General features: G+C 42.2%; 2 protein-coding genes across 5 annotated transcripts in view; both read left to right on the top strand.

Annotated features, from left to right (window-relative positions):
- Window positions 1–1,178, top strand: part of EFCAB5 (EF-hand calcium binding domain 5) — a 51,701-nt gene extending 50,523 nt beyond the window's left edge. For all 4 annotated transcript variants that reach the window (XM_081844062.1, XM_081844061.1, XM_081844063.1 and 1 more), the window contains one exon: window positions 327–1,178. In XM_081844062.1, the coding sequence (XP_081700188.1) occupies window positions 327–553 (227 nt within the window). In that variant the 3' untranslated portion in view covers window positions 554–1,178. The remainder of the gene's footprint in view (window positions 1–326) is intronic.
- A 4,258-nt stretch (window positions 1,179–5,436) lies between these two features.
- On the top strand, window positions 5,437–25,124 carry NSRP1 (nuclear speckle splicing regulatory protein 1). The gene is made up of 7 exons (XM_081843977.1): window positions 5,437–5,594; window positions 7,658–7,739; window positions 15,557–15,613; window positions 18,242–18,373; window positions 19,278–19,485; window positions 20,276–20,384; window positions 23,513–25,124. Exons 1-7 carry the CDS (start codon window positions 5,575–5,577, stop codon window positions 24,441–24,443), a joined length of 1,539 nt encoding a protein of 512 aa, XP_081700103.1. The 5' UTR covers window positions 5,437–5,574; the 3' UTR covers window positions 24,444–25,124.
- The last annotated feature ends 416 nt before the right edge of the window (window positions 25,125–25,540 follow it).

Below are 25,540 nucleotides of genomic sequence, written 5' to 3'. Positions count from 1 at the left end.
GTTGATGAGAAACTCACTAAATGGGATCTAAATGTTCGTACACAAGGTTTTGTGCATGCGCCAGCAAGTCCCAGGAATCATTACTTCCCGCAAGGTCCTGAAGAGCAGAACTGGAAGGAGCGCATGAGGTCACAGTCAAAAGTGGAAATCAGTCAAGTGAAACATCATGGTCATAACGCTATGGGTACACCAATGATTAATTTTAGTGAGGATTTGCACAAAGGGATAGCACATGACACCAGACATATTTGCTGAATCTTGCAATGGTAGACCTGGAATATGTAAGCCAACTAGCATGTTGTGATTTTTTTTTTTATTTCAATTAGGTGCACACAGAAAAGCTGTGTGGAAGTTTCGCTCAGCTCCAATGGAGTATCTCTACAACTGGGTGAACACCTGCCTATCATTAATAGAGCTGGCAAAGAAACTTCAGCATCGTCAGAGCATGGCAACATCATCTACAGCTCTCATCACTCCCACCCTGTCTCGGTCGCTTAGGTCATCTCAGATTTCGGCAAACACAAACTACACTTTTGCCATTCCTTTAGTTTAAAATTGTTTTTTGATTAAAAAAAAAAAAGCATTTAGAGAATTTTTAAACACCCCCTTTTATTCATAGTTGGTGCTTGTCGAGTGTGTCCATGTGCTTTTAGATGTGAAATTACCGGTACACTTCTTTGTCAAGCTAGATAAGAGCCTTAAAAATGTTCAGAGGTAAATGTTCTGATGCAATAGGTGGAATAAAGTGACCTTCAGGGGCCAGGTGGATTGCTCCCAACTTCCATTTAATTCTGACAGCAGAGGGGGGGGATTAGAGGGAAGGGAAATTACAGCTTGTACCTCTTTCAAGTTTACACAATTCACCAATGATTAAAAAGAGCAGCAGGCAGAAGGAGAAAAGAGCTTCAAAATTAAATTGTGTATTTAGCAAAGCTCTTCTTTCTGAAGTGGCTTTTTAGAAGTCATTTTAAGCTTGACATGATGAAGGGACAGTTTGTGTTTCACTTGTTCCCAAGGGGAAGCACACCTACGCTCTCATTTTAAGGCAACTAAGAGCTTTTCCATTGGCTAGAGCCTGAGGTGACAACACTTTTCAGTGTTCTGATGCAAGATTCCATCTTTGCAATAATTTATCTTTCAGCAGAATCTTTTTTTAATAAAATTTGGGGAAATTAAAAGTTTTCTCTCCGTTCTTTAGCCGACAAAAAACAATGGCATATCTACCTAATATTCTGTAATTTGAGATTATAGGTTGCTTTTAACGTTGCCTGATAAATTGATTACAGTGTTATTACAATTTGTGATTCCTCTGATTATCTGATGCTTGAACAACAGCAAGTGAATATCTGCAGGGGGCCAGGGGGGTGACATTTCAAGCACTTTGCAATGATGTTCCTGGGAACAGTGTCCTTAGCAAAATATTGATACCAAAAGGTCTTTGTCAGCTCAGAATTCGTTCACCAGCAATTCTGCACTAATACAAATAGCTTTTTCTAATAAAAAAAGAGGGTTGGAGATGTTTGTATATGTCTACATGATGCATCTTTAAAGGTTAAGCGACAGATGAGGCTATGGACTACCTGAAAGGCACATCAATGTACATACAAATGAATTTGTATACCGGAATGGACAGTGTTGTGTTGGTCCTGGGTTCAGGTTCTTGTTTCTTTGTAAACCTCACTGTGAGGTCAAAAACTAGGCAGAGTATTAGGCATATTAGGCATGGAACCCATAAATCTTAAAATCAATTACTCATGTTTCAATAAATTTTCATAAGGTAAAAGCAGTATTTCTGAAGCAAGAAGCATATTATCTTTGTTGTCAGATGAAACAAAAGTTTGTTGGCAAAACTGAAAGCTTTCCACTCCTGTGGACATTTTGGTTCATCCTAATAAAGGTATTGCCCAACTGTAGATTTTAGAAATTTTGAAGTACATAATAATAATATCAAACATTTAAGCTTGCATTCTTTGCATCATTACAAGAATGGGTGTTCTAAATTAATAAACAACAATGCACACTTTATCTTGTATAGACTTTTTCCCCCCATGATAAACAGGGTTTTTAAATAATAATAATAATAATAATAATAATAATAATAATAATAATAAAGCACCCTTATTCTTGTGCACATTTCCTCATAGCAAGCATAGTTGTTTTAACACTACTAATAATACTAATAATGCCACCAGGCTTATGTTAGCAGTTAGGAAAATATCCTTTTGTAATGTTTAGTGGAATGTTTGAGCTAATTTTTGAATGGTTTTTATTGAATTGTTATATGGGTATTGATTTATTGTATTTCTATACTGCTTTCCATTCAAATGTTTCTCAAAGCGGCTTACAAACAGTAAAGAACAACAATATATTTGAACATCACAAGTACAGCATAATTCATAAAATATAATTAGAAAATTAGTAAAACAGTTACAATCTACAAAAACACTATTAGCAAACCAGCAACTAAAAAGAAGTGAAATATCACAATTACGACTTTTCTTCTAGATCAAAATGTGCCAATATTGCATACGCTTGAGTACCCCTAGGGGGGGAAAGCACTGCTATGAAGCAATATTAACAAAATAACTAAAAAAATAAGTTCATACAGACAGATACACTTCCCCCTGCCGCCCAATGACACATAATCTTTCACACTATTCAGTCCCTGAAAAAGCACATACACCAAACAGGGGAGTCCTGATCTAACAGAAATGTAAAATACTTTTAATTTACTAGTCACTGAGTTAAGCCCATGTCCCGTCCTTCTGACAAGTGATGTTCAGGGCAGGTGCCAAGAGTACAAGCAGATCCAAATGCAACTGTCTCCATGTCCTTGGGCTTGATGGCCTGGGTCTGCACTGAAGGGTATGTATGGCTTTTGCAAGCCGCTCCGATATCTTTTATGAATATCGGTATAAAAATGTTCTCATACATAACCTTGATCATAAATATTTTCCTCATGACATAAGGGCTGCTTTTCATAATGGTAACAATAGTAACAACAACAGGAACTCCCTTGTGGCAAAGCCCCCATTAAGGTCCTGTAGAGGGCTCATTCTTCTAAATCAAAAGATAATGTTTTCTAAAATGATGATGTTGGGGCAAAGCTGCCTGAGCACGTGCAGAGTGCCTTTGTTTTGTGTGTGTCCATGCCCCCATGTCCTCACTAAACTGAGGGGGCAGAATTTTAGGGAATTTTAAGCTTGGCATTATAAAAGACCTAGTAATATTCATACTAATACAGTATGTAAATCTGGGACTGCGGAAGCACCACTTTAGCTAATGGGGCCTCCTGATGCCGTCATGCCGCCGGAACACGATTTCTGTTCTCATCCTGAAGCAAAGTTCTTAACCCGAGGTACTATTTCTGGGTTAGCGGAGTCTGTAACCCGAAACGTATGTAACCCGAGGTACCACTGTATAGGGTGCCTACATTCTGCATGGAATGGTTGCATGGCAACATGTGCAAATGGCTTTAGATACCTATTAGGTCCATAAATTACCATATATATAGCATATATTCAACACAAAAAACAGCGACAATTTGTTGTTGACAAAGGTCAGCTGGACATATACAGGGCCCCATTCCCTTCAGTAGCTTAGGGCCTCATCAAACCTAAATCCGGCCCTGGGCTTCTGTCACAGTGTCCCTTTGCACAAGAAGCGGTTTAGTCCTGCTGGCCACATGGCCCAGAAATCTGTCTGTGGACAAACACCGGCCCCCTTGGCCTGAAAGCGAGATGAGCGCCACAAGCCCATAGTCACCTTTGACTGGACTCAATCGTCCAGGGGTCCTTTACCTTTTACCCGACAAATACAATATTAATGAAGAGAAGCAGAAGCGGTAGTAATAATTTTTTGTAGAAAGGTGGGGGAAATATTGATCAAGAGCACTGGCATAGCCGGGGGGCAGCTGCCCCCACTAGATCAAGTAAAACAAAAGAAATACTTAACTAACGGACCAATAATGTTGGTTTTACCCCCCTAATAAAAGTCCTGCCCCCCCACAAAAATCCTGACTAACCCCATGCCCAGATCTGTGACATTGCCCATGACCAAGAGACTCTGAAGCATGGCCAGATGTAGGTTTGATGAGGCCCAAAGCTACTGAAGGGAATGGGACCCTTTATATGTCCAGCTGTCCTCTGTCAACAACAAATGTCACTGTTTTTTGTGTTGGATATATGCTATATGGTAGTTTAAGGACCTAATAGGTATCTAAAGCCATTTGCACTTAAGAAATAGGAGCCTACACAACACAAAACACTGTTACTGTATGTAGGTTTTATTTCATTTTTTATCTTATGTTTTGGAAATGCACATCCAGTTTTTTCCTCTTTAATTTTTTTGGGGGGGCCCCAAGAAAGTGGGGCCCTCAGGGATCAAATGACTTTTGGAATATGAATTTGAGCCAGGAGGAGATTGGAGCTTCGGGGGCCTTTGGACTTGGAAGAATTGTGAAACAAGGTTTGGAACACTTTATGGGCCCTAGATTTAACTATGGAAATCTGGCAGACCTGTCAAGAAGAAATATAAGCATCGTTGGGTTGGAGCTCCCCCGAGATCTGTTTTTTAGCACCAAAGATCATGAAGATCGGCAGAAGGGAAGTGAAGAAGAGTTAAGAGCCTCGGATATAAGATCTCCAGGTTGATGGACGCTGGGAGGTTGATGGAACTGACGGCAGGGGCCGGGACCGGGGAGGGGAGACGGTGGAAAAAAATTGGGAATTTAAAGTGTATCTATGGAGATTTAAAAAATAATAATTAATGAGAAATGGAAAAAATCGTGGAATGAAATTTTTATGACCCTAGGGGAAAAGTCTTAAGAGATTAAGTTCAAATATATTAGTTTTAATGAGAAATAAGATAAAATAAAGTAAAAATGGATGATTAATTGGTGAAAGAAGAGAATGTTAAATTACAGTATATTAAGATAATTTATTAGGATAAAAACAAAGATGAAGGATTTGCTGAAATATCTAACTGAACCAGAATACAAAGAGGGGAGGTGTGAAGAGGTCAAGGAAATAAGCTAAAGAGGGAAGGTTATGTAAAGGTTTGATTTGTTCTTTTTTTGATTCTGTGCATCTTTTTTTCTTTCTTGTCTGTTTCCCTTTTTTTTTTTTTCTTTGATGTGACTTGTTTTTATGTATTGTTTTGCTTTCTTTTTTGGTTTGATTGGGTGTTTTTCTGTTGTTGTTTTTTTTTATTACTTGTGTAACCTTTAAAATTTTAATAAAAATCTATTTAAAAAGAAAAAAGAAAGTGGAGCCCTATGCTATAGCTTGTTTAGCTTATACAGTAACTCCAGCACTGCTCTGAGGTGGTAATATTTTAAAGAACGAATAAGCTAGGGGGGAAATTATATTGATAAAGAGACCCTGAAGCGGTAATAATAACAATAATGGCGGGAATTAAGTGAGTGTGTGGGAATAAACATTGGCGGATCTGGGGCGGCGTCGAATCCGCAGTTGCCGAGCGAGAAGCTGAGGCGGGAAAAAGAGGCGGGAAAGAGCAACTCTGCTGCCCTCCCTCCGCCCCTCCCTCGTCCCGCCCTCGCGCCGCGTCGCCAAGATGGCGGCTCCGAGCAAGCAGTGAGTGTGGGGGAGGGGAGGCGAAGGGGCCGCGGAGCTGAGGGGGAGCCAGGATGGGGGTTGGGGGTTTGGGTGGAGAAGGAGCCGCGTGGTCGGGGTGGGAATCGGGGCAGGAAAAGGCAGGGGCGGCGTTGAGGAGAAACGGAGCCCGGGAGAGGGGAAAGCCCCGGCCTGGGTCCGCGTGCATCGAAACTGACAAGACGAAGCAGGGACCGAGGCGGTTTTATTTTATTTTCCGAGGAGGGGGCACCACCTGCCGGGAGGGAGGCCGAGGTCGTGGGGGGAGGGCTGAAGGGGGGGCATGAGGAGGAGGAAAGTAGGGCCGGAAGATGGGGCTGAGGTAATTTCGGGGTGGCCGAGAGAGAGAGGAGGACTGAGGCGATTTTTCGGGGAGGGCGAGGCGGGTCTGATCCAGAGACTTGGAGGTGAAGTGGGGCTTTGGGGGGAAACGAAGAGGAACAAGGCTCCCCCCCCCCCAATTATTTATCACTCTTTACTGCATTTCCGTTGCACGTTTCCCTCCCAAGTTGCTCAAGGTGGTGAACAAGAATTAATTCCCCCCCCCCTGTGAGGTAGGTTAGGCTGAGCGGCAATGGCCTGGTGGGGGGTTCAAAGTGTGGTCGCCCCCCGATGTTGGTCTGACCCTCTAACCCAGCCTTTCTCAGCCCCACACGTCCTTGCACTACAGCTCCCATCATCCCTGACCGCTAGTCATGCTGGCTAGGAATGATGGGAGTTGTAGTCCAACAGGGTTGAGGGACCCAAGGTTGAGCAAGGCTGCTCACACTGTGTGTGATTTCCTCCCTGAAGCCAAGACTCAACCCTACAGGAGCGTGGGTTGCACTGTGTTATTTATTTATTGCATTTATATCCCACCTTTCTCTCCCACCTCAAGGTGGTGTACATGATTCTATGTGCCTTTCCATTTAAATCCTGTGAGGCAGGTTAGGCTGAAAGACAGTGACTGGCCAAAGATCACCCGGCGAGCTTCTTCGGTGGAGTGGAGATTTGACTGTGTCTCCCCTAGGCCTAGTCTTGACACTTTTAACTCAGGCTTTCGCCCACCTGGTGCCCTCCAGCCCCAGCATTGTACTGGTGTGATGGGCTGGACTGATGGGAGTTCAAAACATCTACACTCTGCAGTGTGTCAAGTTTGGGAATGTGACTTTAACCACTATGTCACACTGTTGCTAGTTGGGAAAAAGAAGCCGCCTCCTCCATTAATGGCAGTTCTTAAAAGTACTTTATTTATTATTTTTGATGCAAGCACTTAAACTGCAGTTGGCAGGCACTGTTTTAAAAGAAGCATCTTTCTCTAACACAGAGGAGATGATGCCTCTTCCCAAATGGCACCTGTTGTAGCTCTTGGGGATTCTCTAAAAACAGAGATGCTTCTGACCCACTTGTATGCCTTTTCCTTCAAAAATATTGTTTTATCCACTTCTTTACTTTGATCTATTTTTTTTTTTTTTGGTATTTTTATTAAAAACAGTTATAGCCATTTGTGGCACCCTCAGTGTGGCTAAAACATTAACTCAATATAAGAATATGAAAATAATGTAAAGAAAAGGCCAATAAATTATTAGCAGCAGATACAAGAATCCAGATTACTTGACCCAGTATGAATGCCCAACATATTTTGGTTTGATTTATAAAAGCAGAAAGAACACTCACCATGTCTCCTTGCCTAATTTCCTTAATTAAATGGCATCATGTTTCACATAATTACAAACATAACAAAAGTAATCATAAACAATAAATAAAACATATTAGAAGTACACGACCAAATTGAACAATTTCCATATAACTCATAAGATTTAAAAAATAAAGATACAAAAAATTAACATAAACCACAGCCACAATTCTCCAGCCCAAGAGTCTGTTCAGCAGACTCAGCTTTGGTAGCTGCAGTCAGTCAGTCAGTCAGGGCCCTGTTTTCCATGCTGTCAGCAAAGCTAGTGCTGTTTTGTGTTTCTTCTTTACATTTCAGACTTTGCTACAGCTGAAAAATACGTTACCAAGACTACTGAACATATATTCAATATTCATTTTTCTCTCCACAGATATGGACTTATATTTCCCAAGAAAGCACAGCAGAAAACCTTTGTCAAACATGCAGTGTTTATGGATGACTCAGATGATGAGGTTAGTTTTTTTGTTGTGATTTGTTGCATTTATTATGTTTGTGAGAGGACAAAGTCCAAGATATACATGGAGGCTTCCAATGCAGTTTTCAAAAATTCCAGTTAAAACTAAATTTAAATTTATTTAAACCAACTAAAATACAGGTTCAAAACCACTGTAGCAGCAGATCAGTAAATCAGCCTAGTATTCTACCAAGCATCCTGGGAGTAATTTCATTTGAACTCAGTTGTGACCTACTTTTGGGTAGACCTGCATAGCTATATGCTGTTAAACAGCCTAGCCAGCTTGCTGAATTCTTTCTGAATGAGGAAGGATTTATCTACCGGCTTAAAGGCCTTTTAAAAAGTGGGCTATTCAGGTGTCTTTTGGGATGGAGTTCCATAAAGACAAATTACAAGTACTGTAGAGAGAAGATGCTACTCTTTGCTTCTGTCAGACGAATTTGAGAAAGCATTTGGCTCAGAAGTCTCATCTGACAATGTGATCCCAGTATACACAGGGAAGATGGGCCTAACTTATAATTTAACTTTAAAATAACCCCTCTGTAGTATAAATTGTTTTTCCAGTAGAGGGTGCTACATGCCATAGAGTCATCATTTAAGTATCTGTTTCTATTATTCTTTGTGAGAATAATAGTCTATAAATAGGCTTAGTTCTCATAGATGAAGGATCAGTATTGCTGCTTTCAGGATGTTTCACAACCCAAGTTCTTATCAATATGTTAAAGATACTTTGATCTTAGCAGCAGGAATAGTAGTTTAAATTCAATGGAAAACTGGACACTTGGTATCACTCACTCTGGAATACATCTATAATTAAGAATATTACACATAGAATCATAGAATTGTAAGTTGGAATGGACCCTGGGGGTCATCTAGTCCAACCCCCTGCAATACAGGAATCCTGCATACAGCCATCCCTGAGTGGGTTTGAACTATCAACCTTCTGGTTAACAGCCAGATGCACTGACCCATTATGTCACCCTTTGTGTGATTGGAGATTTCAACAGGGACTAGAACATCCAGGCACTTTTTATATGATTTGGCAGGCTTTTATGACATATACAGCAGAGCCATCATTTTCAAAACAAACTTTGCTACAAGCCTGGCAAATCTGGAATGATACTTGATAATCAGATAACAATGAAAGTTTTTACTTAGGCTTTGTTATTTTAACCCATGTGCAACTGTACTCATTCTGCGTGCCAATTTTATAGTCTTGTTTTTCAAGCTTTATCTGCCAGACTGTTTTAAATACATTATACAATAAGAACTTTACAAAAATATGTTAGATACAGGGGCCATAATTTAAACTTTTGATTGGTTTATAGCAATTAACATTATAATACATAAGTCAATTAGTGCTGTATATATAAAAAGCCAGTTACTGGATTTGGTTTGCTTTGTCACATTTAGGTGTGACGTAGAAGAGCCTTGGAGCAGGACTGTAACTCAACAATAGAGCACATGTGTTGCTTGCAGAAGGTCTCATGTTCAATCTCCAGCATTTTGAATTAGGTCTGGGAAAGACCTGTGTCTGCAACTCTGGAGAGTTTCTGCCTGTCAGTGTCAGCAGTATTGAGCTAGATGGACCAATGATCTAATCCAGGTTGAAGCAACTCCCTATTGCGTAGAAACAAAACCCAGGGCAAAGCTATAAGGATGGGATGTTCTCTGATCTCTATGGCTGTTCTGAATCGTTGGCCCAAAGGAAGGCTCATGAGAGTAGGCAGATGCAGGAATACCAAAGAAGGATGTCAAAAGCAGCAAAATGACCAATTCTAGTGCTTTATTAAAGAAGGCGTAGACTTACAGCAAAGCAGCCTGCCAGTTCATCTAGGCTTTGCAGACGCAGGACAGACCCCGCAACAAGGAGATGGCTTGTTTGCACCCAAGCAAACATGCATATGTTCTTTATACCAATAAATATAATAAATAAATAAAATAAAATATACACAAAGCAGCATACGCCATTTCACCTAACTAGATGAAGACATAGGTGGCAAATTCCCAAATCTTACAGATAGTTCCCCTTTCTGGGCTTAGCCCAGCATCCCAAGCCCACAGATAAGGAGAGCATCAAAGTAAGCCAATTAGCTTATATCAAAGCAAGTGAGCTCACTGCTAAAACAACTATCAAATATTTGTGGGGTTATCTTGACTACCAAGATGGCGTTTTTAGCAAACCTTCTGGAACAGTTCACCTTTGGTTCAACACAATGGGTAAAAGGAAACAAGCTGTTTCTTTGGGACCCTCAGGGGTACCCCAGACCTTTCCCCTGCATTTTCAACTTTCATTTAAAAATAAAAGAAGTCACTAGCCCTTTTAATGATGCCGATCTGAAGAAAAATTGGCAGACAATATTCTTAGTTTCAAAACTTTATAACAGTAATCTCAGTAGATGAATTGTTTAGAATTTTCTTATTGACATTCAGTGCCCTCCCAGAGTATCCTTAGGTCCCTGACTTTCCACCTGTACATTCTATTTCTGCTCTTGCCCACGCCTCATCTTCTCTTAACTAATGAGAAATAGGCAATGATTTACTAACTTCTAGTCTAATGTACTATTTAAAGAGAAGAAAAATATGCATTATCACTGGGTTTAATGGGTGGTTGACAATTGGCTTTTCACACGCACACAAAAAAATGATTATGATTTTTTTCCAAACAGATTCTCTCATTTGCAAATAGAGTGTACAGAGGAGAATGATAGCCTCTTTATATTGTCCCTTTGATCTGGCATGGCAGGTGATGGGGGGAAGCATCTTACAGAACTCCCCATGTTATTCCACAGCCCACAAAGTAGGTAATAAATCCAGCGACTGCCTTTATCATCAACCAAAAAATAAGATCATTTTTAAAAAACAAAATTACTTTATTAGTTTAGTAATAATTTTAGGCCTTTCCGAGATAAGGAGCTGCGTTTGGGAGGGGTTTCATTTCCTGGCTGCTTCCATATCAGCAAAAACTACGCCTTGCGTGTCTGAAGATGGTGTATTTATAACTGAACTCTAATAAAGTCCATGCCAGCAAACCTGCACACCTGACTTGGCCATGGTGATCATATATTAGATAGAAAACTTTTGTTGCGTTAAAAAAATGTTACTATGCATATTTCATTAAGATTTTCTTTGCTGTATTGAGAGGTGGTTTAATCTTTCTCTTATAATTTCCAAGTTATACAGCGAAGTGAATGTGTATGAGTATGCATGGAGAACAGGACTGGTTTTAGGACCGATGCTGTATTAGGCTTAAAGGAAGTAAAATAATGTTCTGGGTTTTAAAAAAATATTTACTTGGTGCCATCAACATGTCTGTTGCTTTCTGTAAATTCCATGGAGTTTTCTTTTCTTTTACAATCAAGGAGTGTATGAATCATTTGAAAGAGATATTTACATAGTACAAGAGGGCAGATACCTGTCCCAAGGAGATTCCAGACTAAAATTTGACACAGAGGAAACAAAAGAGGATTGGGAAGGAAATGTAGGCAGGGGGTACTTAGAGAGATGTAAAAAGTGGGTGTTTTCAATGGAAGTTAGAGACAAAACATCATTCAAGTGGTCACAGAGGCAGTTCCAATCTTAATGTGCAGCAAGAGGTAAATGTTGAAGAAGCAGAAGGACTTTAGCCACCTGAAGTTGACGAAAAATGGGGTTTTGTAGAACTCTGGAGCAGGGCACCCCTCCTCCTCTTCTCTGCAGCCTCAGTGGCACAAGGCTATGGGTGTCAGGAGTCTGTTGCTTCAAACCCTGTTTAGTCAAACAAGAAAAGGTAGTACAGTGTCCCGTTTGCAGTTTTATAGTTCTACAAGTTAAAAGGAGCTCATTGGATGCTATCATTCACAAAGAATGCTGTGAACATTTTGTGACAAACCTTGTGCTTCTGATGCTAAATATATTGTTAACTAGTAATAAAAGCAATATGTGGAGTTTCACCCACCCACTTAAGACAGAGTTTAACTCTTAAAAAAGAAAAGAAAGATCAAGAGTTATTAAAGCCTGCCGCTCTGTGTAGCTTTAATGGAAGAGAGGTCAGCATATCCAATATTTCTGTGAACCTTCATTTCCTTCACTCTAATCCAGAAGCCAACATACACCTTGATGTGTTGCCAATCTGTTTCATGTGACAGTTGAATCCAAAATGGTCTGTTTGGTCCAGCCACTCTGACTGAGACTACAATGATAAGTGATATATAAATAGTTGAAATACTTTTTTAAAATGTGCAGTCTTCCTTATTTCAGGAGCAGAACAACCCTATAATATCTTTTTTTATCTGATCCACAAGATAAAGAGGGAGTGATGCTCTTCATCCATTCTAGCTGCTTTATAGGCTGGGGTAGGAGAGCTTGTGAAGTTGTTGGAGCACTTTATAAATCTTATTTTAAAAGGGTACTTTGTGTCAAGAAGAAAAAAAAACAGTTTGGCAGCCTAAGAGAAGACTGTACCAGGTGTAGCAAAAGTATGAAAGATTGAAATAAAAGAGGAATAATGAAAAGGGATAGAATAAAGTAAAAATTTAAAAGATTTGCAATATAGGGAACAAACTCTGCAGTTCTCGTTGTGTTTCAGTTCTTTTCCCTTTAGGGAGCAACACATTTCCTGGTGTTTTTAGTGCAGGGTTAAGAGAGTTTTCCCTTTCAGAAAATATTATATTATAAGTTCAAGCTTTGTGTCTCCAAAGAATGCCATGTTTAGGGGCAAACAGAAATCCCATGCCAGATTGCTGACTTCGTAAGGTTCTTTAATAAACGACCTGTTGATAAGTAGAAATAATACAAAAGAACAGGAAGTTCCCATCTATCAGTCCTCTCAGCACAACAGGAAATTGTCACCCATAAAGCTCTGGAAGAGGTGTTTGTGCTGGCGCTGTTTTCCTTAAACTTCTTGGCGCGCTGTCCAAACAAATGACAGGTGGACCGCTTTAGAATTTTATGTACTGAAATTGAGGCCTCTATATTACTTTTATTGTTTGCATAATCTCCAGACACTAGTACACTTAACCGCCTACAGCCAGGTCTGGGAAAAACTATTGTGAATTTTAAATATTTTGATGGAGAGAAATGACTTATGCATGAAGAATAGACCAATTTCATGAAAATATTGGACAAAATATTTTCCAATATTTTGAGTTGAAGTATAATTAGCTTAGTCCCTCAAGTTGAAGACATATTTTCGGAGGCAATTAATGCACAACGGGGTGAGCTCCCGTTGTTTGGTCCCAGCTCCTGCCCACCTAGCAGTTCGAAAGCATGTCAAAGTACAAGTAGATAAATAGGTACCGCTCCGGCGGGAAGGTAAACGGTGTTTCCGTGCGCTGCTCTGGTTTGCCAGAAGCGGCTTAGTCATGCTGGCCACATGTCTGCGGACAAACGCCGGCTCCGTCGGCTTATAGAGCAAGATGAGTGCTGCAACCCCAGAGTCGTCCGCGACTGGACCTAACGGTCAGGGGTACCTTTATCTTCTGGATGCATAGCCAACCTTCCTTCAGAGCCAGTAAGCAATGTTTCTTATCGGTCATGGATAAGGCAGTCAGCATCTTCCAAAGGTCAGTTGATCTATGCTTCCTGTGCAGTGCTTTTGATACATTGTCCAGCTGAGCTAGTCCCAAACCTGTTTCTTCATGATAGAAGAATGACATATAGACTGACTGTGGCCGGGTTTACTAATGCAGCTATGGCTATGGTGGATGAACACCAAAGGTCTATCTAGTCTAGTATTCTCCCTCCAGCAGCAGCCTGCCAGGTGCCATTGCGGAGTTCAGAAGTGAAAGCTCTTCTCTTCTTTTACAGCACTTGGTATTTGGTTCTAGGTGCCTTCTTACAGGGGAATACAATGGGTTCTTCATTGTAGTCACTCCTTTCAGAATCGTAATGTTGGAAAGGACCCCAAGGGTCATTTAGTGCAACCCCCTGTAATTTGAAGCTTCAGGTGAGCAGTCCTGGATTCAGCACCACAGTACATTGGCATAAAAGAGTTGTTCAAACATTTGCTTGGTACTTCAAGGAGGTAGGAAAGCAGCATACATGAGTGCAATTCAAAACCTAGAGAACCTTTATTGTTGATCAGTTCTGTGTCAGAAACAAGAAAAATGGCATATGGCACTTCTGCAAGAGCAAATTAATATTCAAGTCAGTTTGAATTTGCTGTGTGTCATGGTGAGTCAGCTTTCTTCATCCCACTTGGACATCAATGTATAAGAATAAAATAAAAAATTACCTGCTGCTTGTTTTCCATTTGCTTTTTTTTAGTATTATGAAGTGCTGGTGACAAAAGTTCTTCCACTTGTAAGAAAAGCTGATGTTCAGTATGAGTCATGGCAGGATTGGAAAACTACGATAGCTGCCAAAATGTTAAAAAAGATATTTTTCATGTTTCCCTGTCACCTGGTGGAGGGAAAGGAATATTTGATTGCTAATGCTCTATAAACAAGTGGTCTTTGTAGTTAAATTTGTTCAGCAAACACAGGGAGCTGCAGATCTATGTAGAATTAGGAAATGTGAAGAAGAGATCTGGTGTGCTTCACTTTATTGGGAATAAGGAAACTGCATTCTGAACTAAGTTAGCAGGGCTGTTTCCATTGCTGTTCTTAATACACTGCTTTCTAGTGTGATGTTCTTCTTCCCGCATAATGTGCTTTGGAGGTGTGTGTGTGTGTGTGTGGTATCCTACTTACAAAATAACCACTTTGTGATTACTGATTTGCTCTTTACATCTTCAGAGCAGGCTTAGGTAACTGAGTGAGAGATGTTGGGTGCTAGCTGAGCTCTGACAACAGCCCAACACATCCCCATGGAGTTGGAGCCCTATATGGTGCCTACAAAATCTGCCACAATCCACATGAAGGGCCAAGCCTGTGTCTTGCCCTGCCCTGCCTTGCCTTTCTGCTGCTGCCTCTCAGCAAGAGCAACATCTTCTCCAGCTGCAGCTCAGATCTGGCCCAGGTCTATGGCACGAACTCTCACAGCCAGCCCCGATCCCAGGCTTACAGGCTGAGTTTCTCAATTTTTAATGTAGTTATGTGCCTGCATCATAAGCTGTAATATAGTACGATGCTTAACAAAGGGAAAAACAACAGTTTGAACATAAATATTTTACTAAAACAGTATAAGGTAGCTTTCTGTGTTCCTAATCCTAAGAGTGCCTGAACGAACCCAGCTGGATGGGTGGGGTATAAATACAGTGGTACCTTGGTTGTCAAACATAAGCTGTTCCGCAAGACGGTTTGACAACCGAGGCGCAAAGGGCAGTTGGCAAAGTCAATTGAGAAAACTGAATAAAATGCAGCAGAAGCTGTTAAATGTCCAAAAAACATTCAAAATGGAAGCAATTACTTTGGGGTTTTCGGCATTTGGAAACCGAAACATTTGGTTTCCGAGATGCTCAAAAACCGAGGTACCACTGTGATAAAATTATTATTATAACCATGTTTATTTTTAAGTCCCACCATCTTCATTGGGACTTAATATGTCATCAGTGTGCAGATGGCTGTGTTGACCACATAGCTCTTCTCATTACACTACTTTATGGACAAAGAAAATGATATTGGCATTTCAGTTGTTGGAAATTTCTTTTCTATGGATGCAGATTACAGTGTTTCTCTATTTATTTGCTTTTAAACTGTTTTGAAAATGTAGCAAACTTGTATTGGCCTTCAAGATGGTCATATTAATACTCGAAGTCAGTCTCTCTGGGGGCATACTCCCAGGCAAGTGTTCTTAGGACTGCAACCTTATTTATTTTTTAAACTATTGTGGGCTATACAAAACAAAAATATATTTATATGTAACTTAATGTGCAAAATATTTTTTTCTTCACAGTCTTCTGTGGGTGAGAGCCTTCAACGAGAAGCCTTGAAAAAGCAAGCAATGAAACAAGTAAGTTGGCAATGTGTGTACACACACATCTTGCTCCTTGGTTTCTGGTCTCATTACACAAATATATATATGGTGGTGGTTGTTATACTGATATCAATGTATATGGCAATTTGCCCTGAAATGTATAGAAAGAGAGAATGCTCTCTCCTGAGGAACATGCCGCCTAAATTAGAACAGGGTAAGGCCAATAACCAAGACAGCATGCTCCATCTTAAAATCTGACTTTCCACTATCATGCATCGAGGTAATGCTAGTGTCTCCTCCCCAACCCTCCAGTAAGATTTTAGTAAAGCCTTCAATGTAACAACTTGCCTGGTAGCCATAGGCAATCAGTAATTCCATTCAGGTAAGTAAGCAATCTAGTAGAGGAGAGACAGATCACTCTTGTCTCTCCTCCACAAATCTGCTTGGTAGAAAGCCCTTTTTTTTTTACTAGCCTGCCAAGAGGCTGGCAGACCGCAGTTTCATGTTTGTTGCAGAGGAGCATGTTCTACAGCCTGCATTGAAATGCAGTCTAGCTTCTTAGCCAGCAGTAGAAAAGAAATCCAGACCAGCAACTTTGGTAGGCTTATTTACCTGGCTGTCTTACACCAGTGCAAATGTTTAGAAATAGGTTAACACTGGCACCTGACAAGGCTAATGGTTTTCCTATAGGGCTGTCAACCAGTATATTTCACCAAGTTTTGGCAGCAAGTGTTAAAAAAATTAGAGTGGCAGCTGTTCTTCTTTTCATAATGGTTTTTTAAAAAAATGTATTAGTGCAATGTATAAATGAATTATTGGATTATTTTATGTGATTCATCCTCATAATTTTACACACCAGCCCTGTCCTCTTGGCGCTTGGTTTTGGAACTGCAACACTTTACTTATTAACAATGACATAATATATATCAAAGCTTGAATTTTTAGTTTCCATGACTTTGTTTGCATAATAAACAGTTCCGCTTTTATACAACTCTGTTTTTCTTGGGTTTATTTTGGCTATGTCTAAGTTGTTACAGAAAAACAACCCTGCTGCAAGCCTTGAAGCAGGTTGCCATATATCTACTCATAGTTTACAATGCACCATTAAACGTGGAGACTAATTTAGCATCCACACTGTAAAAACCACCAGGAGAGGCAAATTCCTTCTCTGACATCAAATATAGGACTCCTTGACTGACTCCTTGTGTAACTTTTGTTTCAGAATGAAAGTCTTAATAGTATGAGAAAACAAAAGGAACTTGTCCACTGTTTAGATTTCCACCACACTTGGCTAAATCTTCATGGAGAGAAAAGACATGGAGCAAATAATTTTTTCTGTAATAGAAATACTGGCCTTTGGGTTACATAAACACAGAAGATGGTTTTGCAGATTATGATGAGTATGAGAGATAACATCTCTGTGGTTTGCACTTAGTGGAAACATGCATGGCCCCTTGGTTTCCTGTAGGGAAGGGAAGGCTTACTCAGTTGCTCCCTGGGGCTTCAGGGCAAGGTGGTAGAGTTAACTTAGACTCACACTTGGGTTTGCTACTGGGAAGAGGGGAATGTTATAGACCAGGCATGCCCAAGAAGTGGATGACAATCTACTGGTAGATAATGGGGAGTTCCTGGTAGATCCTGGTTGATCTCTGGCTCCTCAGCGATCTCCTTACAAAAAAACAAAAAACAACCCACAACTTTGGCTTCCTAAAAATAGCTCCACAACTTTGGGTAGATCACTGCCAGTCTTTTTACGACAATGGGTAGATCACTGCCAGTTTTTTTATACTGTGAGTAGATCGCAGACTATTGGGAGATGGACGTCCCTGTTATAGACCTTGCCTGTGTATGCGTAAAAATGAACACATACTTCTGTGTTGTAACCATATAATCAATCATAGTGTTTCTTTGGCCAGGGAGACAAAGTGGGTTACAATGCCTTGAAGATTGTTCTCATTTTGCTCAGGCACTAGTGTGAGCAGGAGCAACAAACCATCATCTCTGGGTTAGCGTTATGTCCAACACGCAGATTGTGGTTTGTTGATAGGAGAGAACAAACCATGGTGCAACGTTGTAGTTTTATTAGAGTGAAGCAAACGGTGATCCTTGGATGTAACTCTAAGCCAGGCAAGAGTGTTTGTTACTGTTGCTGTCTAAAGGAGAGGAACAAAGTGGGAACTTCTGTGTTTTTTTGGTAAACCATAGTTTGCCATGATGGGCTAACACTACCATTGTAGCAGCTTTCTATTCCAGTGGCTGTCTGTCCGTCTCTGTCTTATGTTTTTTCTGGCCCAAAGTCAGAGAGCACATCCTCAACACAGGTAAATAGTGATGTGCTTTATTTCCAGTCAGAGAACACAGGGCCACACGATGGGGCTGTTATTTTGGCTTTAAAGGTTTCTAGGACAAACTTCCAGAATGGAGCAGTGAGGGGTGAATAAACAGCACAGGTCTTTGGAAGCAGAAGCTTGGCAGCAAGGAGGAGAAGACTTCTCTTGTATAACCATCTGGAAGGCTGAGCTAGCGCCTTAGATGTTTTTAATAAAAGTCTCTTGTTTGCAGCTTCTGTCTTAACTGAGATAATTATAGATAATACATTGCTGGACTAGCTTCCTGGAAGACTCTAATGAAAATACCATAACCTTTCTTTCCTTCCTTTTAAAGACCAAGCTTGAGATCCAGAGGGCATTGGCGGAAGACTCCACAGTGTATGAATATGACAATATTTACGACGACATACAGCAAAAGAAGGCAGAAAGTCATGCCAGCGCACTTGCAGGGAAAGGGGAAAAAAAGGTCCATACCTGGAAATGAGTATGATGTCTGTCTTTGCCTCTCTACACTAGGGATGTTTGGGGTGGTGAAGACCTCCAGCTGTGGGTGGGAAGAGGCCAAGCGGGATGTGGAGCCACTGAGGGGAAGGGAATCAAAGGTTAACACTCCCTGCACTTCATGGGAAATTCAGGAGTGGGATCTGCTGGTGCTGCTATTTATCATTCAAGTGACACTTTTTTATTCTTACAAACTGCATCACCTCTTTCAAGTTTACCTTCAACTGTCATGTGGGATGGGCCTCTGTTCCTATTTCAAAAATGGAGAACTGAGGGCTAAGGGAGAATTATCTTTTGCAAGCCTCTGCAGTCAGATTTAAGCCCAAGTCTTACAGATACACTACATTTAGACTTGGATCACACTGTCCCTTTCCTGCACATTTTTGTTGGACATCAACTTCATCTCTCAGGATCACAGGTCCACAGGTGTGCTTCCTGGCTCTCTCTCACCCTTCTCAAGAACCTGGGGAACTCTCCCAGAGTCAGTGCTGACTTTGGAAAAACACTATACATGTATTTCCCTATGGCCTCTTTGTGTTCTGGAGAATGACAGAGAATCTTCCTCACCTCATGCAAAGTGTTGGATGGGGCTCAGTTTGACTGGGAAGAGTCCCCCAGCTTTAAACTCAGGGTTTAAGTGTAGCATCACAAGTAGTATTGGTGGCAAGCACAGATTTCACCTGGCTACTGATACCAGGCAGATTTTGTGGGCCTCTGCTCAATAACTTTGCCTTGGTACTGATGGCAGCTCAGAGGGGCAGCAGTAGCTTCTGTAAAATGTATCCCACAATATTCACAGCACCTTCGATTTATTTGCCACAGGTAATCTCAGTCTTCTTCCATTTCTTCATTGCTGTTTGTCTTTGCAGCCCAAGTACATCCAAAATATTCTCAAGGCGGCCGAGCTAAGGAAGAAGGAGCAGGAAAAGAGAATGGAGAAGAAGATTCAGAAAGAACGTGAACTGGAAGGAGGCGCGTTTGATGACAAAGAAGCCTTTGTAACATCGGCCTACAAGAAGAAACTGCAAGAAAGAGCTGAGGAGGAGGAAAGAGAGAAGAGGGAGGCAGCAATTGAGGGTGAGGAAGATGACCAGGGTGCTGATAGATTGCTCTCGTGGGTGCTAGGAACCAAATTGTCAAGAGTCTGAACTCACAGTAGCCTAAATGACCTTTAGGTAGGAATCATCTGGCAGATTTGGTTGTGTTCCTTTATACATTGTCTCCTTGAGGAGGTGTCAAGATGGGAACTCTTTTTTGTCCCCGGCCTTGCTCCTTTGGCTTGGGATAATGTGCGGCTTGTGAAGTAAGCTGGGGGGAGAGAGACATTTGCTTAAAGAAAACTCAGGGGTTTGTATGGAAATCTCCCCTCTTCAATACAAACGCTTAGCCACCGTACAGCACTATCACAATATCATTTTCACATCATAAGAAGTATGTGTGGTTTTTAGGAATTGTCATATTGGATTTCTTTTTTGGACTGCATGTGTGCATACCAGTGATCAGCAGTTGGATTATTCTGAAATGCCCTCTTCATGTCTCTTTGAAGAGGGAACCACAGCTGCTTATACTCCCTAGTGCTCAAGAGATGGGAGATAGGTGGCACTTGATGAGACCCTCAAACTCCATCCCTGCCGCATCCCCAGTTTTAGCCACACCATTCTCTCCTCAATAACTTTCTAAAAACAGTAGCTAAAGGAGGCTGTTCCCCACCATCACTGCCCCTATAATCTGAGTACTGTGTACAACCCCTGCTTTGTTCCAGATATCCCAGGCAATGTGGGCAATTGCAGTGAAGCTTTTTCTCTCAGCTGCTCTATTGATAAATAATAATAATTCCTAATTTTATGTCCTCCTTCCCTTTTTTCAGCATGTCTGGATGTGACCAAGCAGAAGGATCTCAGTGGCTTTTACAGGCACCTGCTAAACCAGGCAGTGGGGGAAGAGGAGATGCCCAAATGCAGCCTTCGGGAGGCCAGGTAAGGTTGAAATGCAGAAAAATCAGCTTCTCTGGCAGTCACAGTTTCAGCATCTCCTTGATGGCTTTGAGCTTAATGGAGCCAGAGTTTGGTCCCAGTTAGCAATCCTCAGCTCAGAATGGAGAGTTTCATTCTAACCAGAGTGTGCATGGTGTTTGATAACCATAAAGAAGGGACTGAATTTTTGCTCCACTCTTGGGTGGGATGGCAGTCAGAGGTCAAGTGGGTGCCTCCTCTCTCTCTGGATGAATGAGGAAACGTTTCCTTACAGATGATGTGATGTGACTATAGTGGGGAGCAGGCTAGGCTGGCTTATTGGCATCAAGCCAAGACATTTGTGACCTGGAAGGTGATCCTTCAATAATAACATATGGAGGGTAATTAAACTACTGTTCTCTTTCACCAGGGTGGCAATGTGGCTTTGGGATGTTACCAGGGAGACATGGAAGGCTGTCTCCTTCCTGGTTTTGTACACATTTTTAATTGCATGATGCTATACTTTTTCCCATTTGTGTCTGTTTTTATTGTTCATTTGGTGCTCTCTTTTAGTTATTTTTAAATGTTTCATATTTGCTCTGTGCATCACTGTGGTTGCCTTTTCTTTCTTTTTTTACGAAAAAAGAAATTACCTTTTTTTTTAACAAAGGGAGAAGTTTTTTCAGACATAGGCAGAGTCCATAATACATTCTAGAAGAAAACCAGCTATAAAATGCTGGCACTTAAGCATGTTTCTTAATGTCCCCTGACAAACAGTCTCTCTGTGTGTGCATGTGTCCTTTTCCAAGCAAGCTATAGAAACAGCAGTGCCACTAGTGACTTACCGATCTCAGGCTGGCTTTACCTTCCCTTAGCCAAAGTCCACTCTTAATTCGAAAGGCATGTTCAAAATCATCACCATCATTATTATTTGCATTTATTAATCACTTACTACATAAATTGTCTTAAAGTGACTTAGAATTACATAAGCTTTTACCCAGTTGATGTATATGTGGCAGAATTTTGCTTTTCTGGCTGAAGAATCTGGATTGCTTGGACAGATAATTTTAGTGAAGTAAACAGTGTGGGTTATATCCTTAAATGTTAGCTTCCTTATTAACTACCCAAGACTGAAACATTGTAACTTCCCTGGTCCTATCAGTTTGATAGCTATAATTATACTCTCAGCTGTTACCACCTTGTTTTGTCTTGTGTTAATCTTTCCAGAAGAGGAATATCTCTTGAATGTATGTATAGAAACATGATAAGGCTGTACTGTTCAGCAAAATACAAATGTCTCATAATGTTACAGATGCTGTCACTGGGGCATTTGGAGCATATCTGTCACTAAAGACAATGTCATCACATTTTCCCTCTTTGGGGGACTGTTTTGCAATAGTGTAGTCATCCTTTATAAGGAAGTAGTATTCTCCTTTTCTGGTAAATGGAAAATCTTGCCACTCTTGTTTCATTAATACTAATAAATGTTCACAGCTTATTTGTGCTAATTTGGAGATAATCCAAAGTCTGAGTCATATTTACGGGTCTTAAAGTACCGTATTTTTCGTCCCATAGGACGCACCTACTTTTGGGGGGGGGATAAAGGAATTTTTTCCCCCTTTATTTCCCCCCCAAAACCAGGTCGGGGAACAGTGGGATGGCGGCGCTGCGCCTCCCCGCTGTCCCCCGAGTTTGTGGGGCTGGCCGATGTCTGTCTGGCGCGCGGGGCGCTCTGCTTCAGGGCGCCACGCTCACCGGGCGGCAGGCTGCTATCCGCAGCATGGGGAGCCCTGTGGGGAACTCCTGCAGGGCTCCCCACACTGCGGATGTCTGTCCGGCGTGCGGGGCACTCTGCTTCAGGGCGCCCCGCCCACTGGGCGGCAGGCTGCGGACACCTGCGCAAAGCACGGGGCGTCCTCCAAAGGGCGCCCCGTGCTCCGCGCTGCTGGCTGCCGCCAGCAAGCCCTGCGCACCTGGGGGGAATTCCCCCCAGGCGCGCAAGGCTTGTGGACACCTGCGCGAAGCACGGGGCGTCCTCCGGAGGGCGTCCCATGCTCTGCGCTGCCGGCTGCCGCCCGCAAGCCGTGCACGCCTGGAGGGAGTTCCCCCGGGCGTGCAAGGCTTGCGAACACCTGCGCGAAGCACGGGGCGTCCTCCAGAGGGCGCCCCGTGCTCCGCGCTGCCGGCTGCCGCCCACAAGCCGTGCGCGCCCGGGGGGAGTTCTCCCCGGCGCACAAGGCTTGCGGATAGCTTCCTGGAGCCTGGAGAGCGAGAGGTGTCGGTGCGCACCGACGCCTCTCGCTCTCCAGGCTTCAGCGAAAGCCTGCATTTGCCCCATAGGACGCACACACATTTCCCCTTCATTTTTGGAGGGGAAAAAGTGCGTCCTATAGGGCGAAAAATACGGTACTTGCCAGTCAGAGCTTACAACATGGATTGATGAATCACTGGGTCCGAACCCTACTCCAGTATGTGATGTGAACCAAACAAGTTCAGGTATAGATGACAGAAAAACAAGTGGTGATAAATACTGCCTCAGAGTGTGTGCCTGTTATGCCTCATGGCTTTGCCAACCATTCATTACAGATGGCAGCCATGATGACTGCTACATGTTCTGCCCATCACTTCCAGTAGGCAAAATGAGTGCACACCGGAGTGAGTTTTGTCTGATTCCACTTGCAGTCTGTAGTGAAGGACAACTGATAAGGAACCCATATTAAATCCCTCCAACTAGGAATGCTGTTGGTACCGTGTTTAACACAAATCAGGAGTTGAACATTTGATACACACATTCTGGATGAGAGATTAATATTTAGCCATGCATGCCACATGTTTCAATTATGCATTGTTAGTTTCAAGTAGCAGCCAGAAAGTTTTTTTGGAAGCACCCAAACACGGCATTAAAATAATGGCCAGCACCATTTATTGTCCCCAGCGCCTGGTGTTCAGAGGTGGTATACTCTCTAGGATCATGGAGTTTCTGTTTCTTGTTGTGAAATAAATGCGGTAAACTTGCAGTTTTCTACAAATTCTTGACATGAAAACATGCTTTTCTTAGAAATGTGGGTGTATGCTTTGGAGGATAAGATGATGCTAGGTTGTTCTGAGTTGGCAGGGAGTGAATTTTATTTTGTTTCTTAAAAAAAATGTAGGATAAAGGAAGAAGAACCCAGTGGGAATTCCTGTGACTCCAAGCAAATAAGCAAGAACCTGGATGAGAGGACAAGTTCCCACATTCCTCTAAAAGCAGAAGATAACCCAGATGCAGACAGTGACTTGGAAATGGATACTAGTGATGAGGAGAACAGTGCTAAAGCACACACAAACAGCCGAACTGGCAACAAAAAGGAGAGTAGGCAAGGCCACTCTGACCGTAGTGGGGAGAGTTCCAGGCATCACAGGAGCCGAAGGGACTCAAGGTCATCCAGCGAGGAGAGAAGCTGCCATCAAAAGGTGCCTTCAAGTCATCCAGAGAAAGAGGAGGGTGGGGGAAGGAAGGAAAAAAGTGGGCAGCACAGGGAAAAGGAACGCGAGAGAAGACACAAAGACCATGAAAAAGAGGAGCGCTCTAGACCCGAGAACCATCATAGGAGACGGGAAGAACAGGATGAGAAGCAGAGGAGAAAAGACAGGAAAGAGAGGGATGATTATGATAGAGATCTGAAAACGTGGAGAGACAGAGAGGAAAGGTATGCTGAGTGGGAACAGCAAGAGAAAGAGAGGCACAAAGAGAGGCACAGGGATAGGGAAAGGGACAAAGGGGCACAGGAACACAAAGAGGAGAAGCAGCAGCAGCGGCAAAAAAGGAAAAGTAGTAGCCCTGGGCCCTTGGCAAAAGATTGCCATCGGGCTCCAGAAAGTGATAGTATGGGAGAAAAACCCCCCAACTCTGAGAGATCATTAGAATTGAAGCACAGGACTTCAGGGGTGGGAGCAGAGGAAGCAGAGAAACCTCCAGAGAGCCAGAGCAAATTTGCAAAGCGTAGTAACGAGGAGACAGTGATGTCAGCAAGAGACCGCTACCTGGCTCGGCAGATGGCCCGTGTGGGCACCAAGTCTTACATAGAAAAAGAAGAGGATTAGATTTCATTTCAGGAGGAGCATATCAGGAAGGTGACACGTGCTTATCGCTGGTGGGAATACCAAGGCAGGAGGGTATTGTACACTGGAATTGAAGTACGGTAGCTTCAGGCCATTCATTTTAAGAGGATTTTTAAAAGGGGTATCCTTTTCTGCAGGAGAAATGGATAGAGAGGTATGACTTTTGGACACAGAGTGTATAGCTTCATATGGGTCCGTTCACACTGACAATCTGCACCTCAGTACCTGCTTATGCTCTGTGTCTTTTCAGTGCAGTGAGCTCCAGCCTGTGGCTAACAGCCTCACAGAGGTTTCCTTTAGACCATGAGCGGGGAGCCTGTGGCTCTCCAGATATTGCTGGACTACAGCTCCCATCACCCTTGGTCCTGTTGGCTGCTGGGGATTGGAGCCCAACAACAGCTGGAGGGCCACAGCGTCCTCATCCCTGCTCTAGAGCCTGCTGTCCAGCCACAGGTACCAAGGGAAAATAAGTGTGAAAACCAAGCTTAATGAGGAATACAAATAAGCCCAGAAGCAAAAATTATTATTGGTTTGTTTTGTTTTTTAAAAAAACACCACCACCACCGCTTAGTTCCACAGTGAACTTAAATGTGGGGAGACTTTGGAGTTTTGTTAATTCTTCTGTGCAGAAACATTGAAATAAAATGAAAGATGTGAATCTTACGCTGCCCTTGACCCTGTTTTGTGTTTGTGTTACTTCTTAGTCGCACCCTTCAAGCATGATAAAGTGACATATACGTAAGGGAGAGAGAGAGTCAGCAGTGCCAATCATATGCTTGGCAGGGGAAGTTCCTCACACAGGCTGTTGTGTGTGAAGGCTCTCTGGATCAGGCCCTGTGTGTTATAAGACGCCAAGGTTTTATAAAGCTGTCATAAAAGACACTCCTACCTTTAGCTTGGCAAAGTGAGAACTTTGGCAGAGGGAATGTTTTCATAATATATTTTCAACAAAACCCTTGGAAGCACTCGTCCTTCTTACCTCACCTCCCGGTAACCTCCTCTTCTAACAGTGATGCATCAGCACCAAATTATTTTGGAAGTTTGAAGTTAAAAAAAGAAGAAAAATTCAGATCACTATT

The sequence above is a fragment of the Podarcis erhardii genome (assembly GCF_964252035.2).
Source record: "Podarcis erhardii genome assembly, chromosome: 16".
Classification (NCBI taxonomy): domain Eukaryota; kingdom Metazoa; phylum Chordata; class Lepidosauria; order Squamata; family Lacertidae; genus Podarcis; species Podarcis erhardii.
The sequence above is the reverse complement of the archived record's forward strand: the minus strand, read 5'-3'. Positions and strand labels throughout refer to the sequence as shown.